Here is a 1,801-nt window from a genome sequence, read left to right as displayed (position 1 = left end):
TTCCTCTGCTCCATAATACTGTGGTCACAACTCAAACCAATTCATTCCCAAGGTGATGTTCCTTGCGGCCGTTGCCCGGCCGCAGTACGACGATGCCGGCAACCTCATCTTTGACGGCAAGATCGGGATGTGGCCCTTCGTGACGTCTACGCCAGCCATCCGAACGTCTCGCAATCGCCCGGCCGGGACCATGGTCACTACTCTGGTCAACGTGAACGCCGAGGAGTACCAAAACTTTGTGTTGAATCGCGTGTTACCTGCCATCAAGGCCAAGATGCCGAGCGTCAGCAAGCGCGTTGTCATCCAACACGACAATGCTTCCCCGCACGCCTCGGTGTCGGACGGTGTGCTCGATGCGATCCAGGGCCATTTTGCCGATGGGTGGGAGTTCCGTGTGCGCCGCCAGCCGCCGAACAGCCCAGACCTGAACGTGCTTGATCTGGGCTTCTTTGCCTCGATTCAAGCTCTACAGTACAAGTCGGTGAGTCGTACTGTGGATGATGTGATTCGTTCGACTTTGGCTGCCTTCGATGAGTTGTCTGAGGAGAAGCTCGACAATGTCTTCCTTACCTTGCAGGCTGTCATGCGCATTGTGCTGGAACACAACGGTGACAATCACTTCCGTTTGCCCCATTTGCACAAGGAAGCGATGAGACGTGCTGGTACTCTGGTTGCCAATGTTGCGTGCCCGGTGTCGCTTTTGTAGTGTATGGTAGTTGCGGTTTGCAATTATAACCAATAAGCACCGAGTATTTCTGGATTGGCCAATAATTGCGAAGTGGGTACAGTAATTTGGAAAAAGTCGACTTTGCTTATGTCCGCAGTATTATGGAGCAGAGGAAGTAGTCCAGACCAAAACTGAATGGCAACGAGCACCAAAACGCTTCATGTGACATATATCAAAAACCTCGCTTTGGTGCTTGTGGCCTCGCGACGACAGCCCCTACGTCGAATCATGTATGCTCTACGAATCCGCAGACGGTTGAAAGAGCGAAACTTCATCAAGTCAGTTGCACTCTTTGAATCCCAACAGATGAGTCCATGGTACACCAAATACAAGGTCCGAGATGCACAGTCATTTGTCGCGACTGTGTCTGTAATACCTGATGCGTTTGATTACATCGTATATTACTTTAAGCATGAGTATGCTGTGCTTTCACGACCAACCAATTCACTTCTGGCAAGTCCAGTTCGGTTCGGCTTCCCAAGTTCGTCAGAGGTCTCATCATCTACATAATATACGTGAATACACAGTTTCAAATGACAAATACCCTTTGTTGGGGTAAATGGTGTCGGCGTGCATGGTGCTTCGTCATCGTCCTCCTCGCACTCATCTCCAAGTGGGAGGACGTCTGTCTTGGTATTAATATCACGCGCAATTTGTTTGGCCCGTCGAACATCAGACGGACACTTGGGGTTCGCGGTCTCGTTTAGGATTGTTGCGAAGCTTCTGGTATATCGCGTTGTCGGAATGCGCTACCAACCTTGCCGTATTCGAACTCAACCTTAGCCCAGCCGTTTTTGCCAAGAGGCAATATCTCTTGGACGTGGTCGAGCAAGAGATCAACCGACGCCGTTTACCAACTCTTACCGCGCCCTTTGCTTGCTTTCGACATGAATCGTTGGAAGTTGAAACGCGATGTCCACGAATTTTATTGGTGGGAACGTGAAGTCCAATCGTTGGCTTACCTCCTAATATTTGTATAAAAATCAAAGTAATTTTGTGCGATGAGCAACACAAACACCACGATTTGTTGAGACCAAAAAACAGCCTCAACAAATTTCGAGAGGTCATACACAT

At 49.6% G+C, this 1,801-nt stretch overlaps 1 protein-coding gene across 1 annotated transcript; it reads left to right on the top strand.

Annotated features, from left to right (window-relative positions):
* Positions 1-55: 55 nt before the first annotated feature.
* H257_18211 (hypothetical protein) lies at positions 56-706 on the top strand (the record flags this gene model as incomplete). The annotated part of the gene is made up of 1 exon (XM_009847230.1): positions 56-706. The coding sequence occupies one exon, from the start codon at positions 56-58 to the stop codon at positions 704-706; it is 651 nt and encodes a 216-aa protein (XP_009845532.1).
* Between the last annotated feature and the right edge of the window lie 1,095 nt (positions 707-1,801).

This window comes from Aphanomyces astaci (genome assembly GCF_000520075.1).
Source record: "Aphanomyces astaci strain APO3 unplaced genomic scaffold supercont1.144, whole genome shotgun sequence".
In the NCBI taxonomy this organism is placed as follows: Eukaryota; Oomycota; class Saprolegniomycetes; order Saprolegniales; family Verrucalvaceae; genus Aphanomyces; species Aphanomyces astaci.
This window is presented reverse-complemented; position numbering and strand designations above follow the sequence as displayed.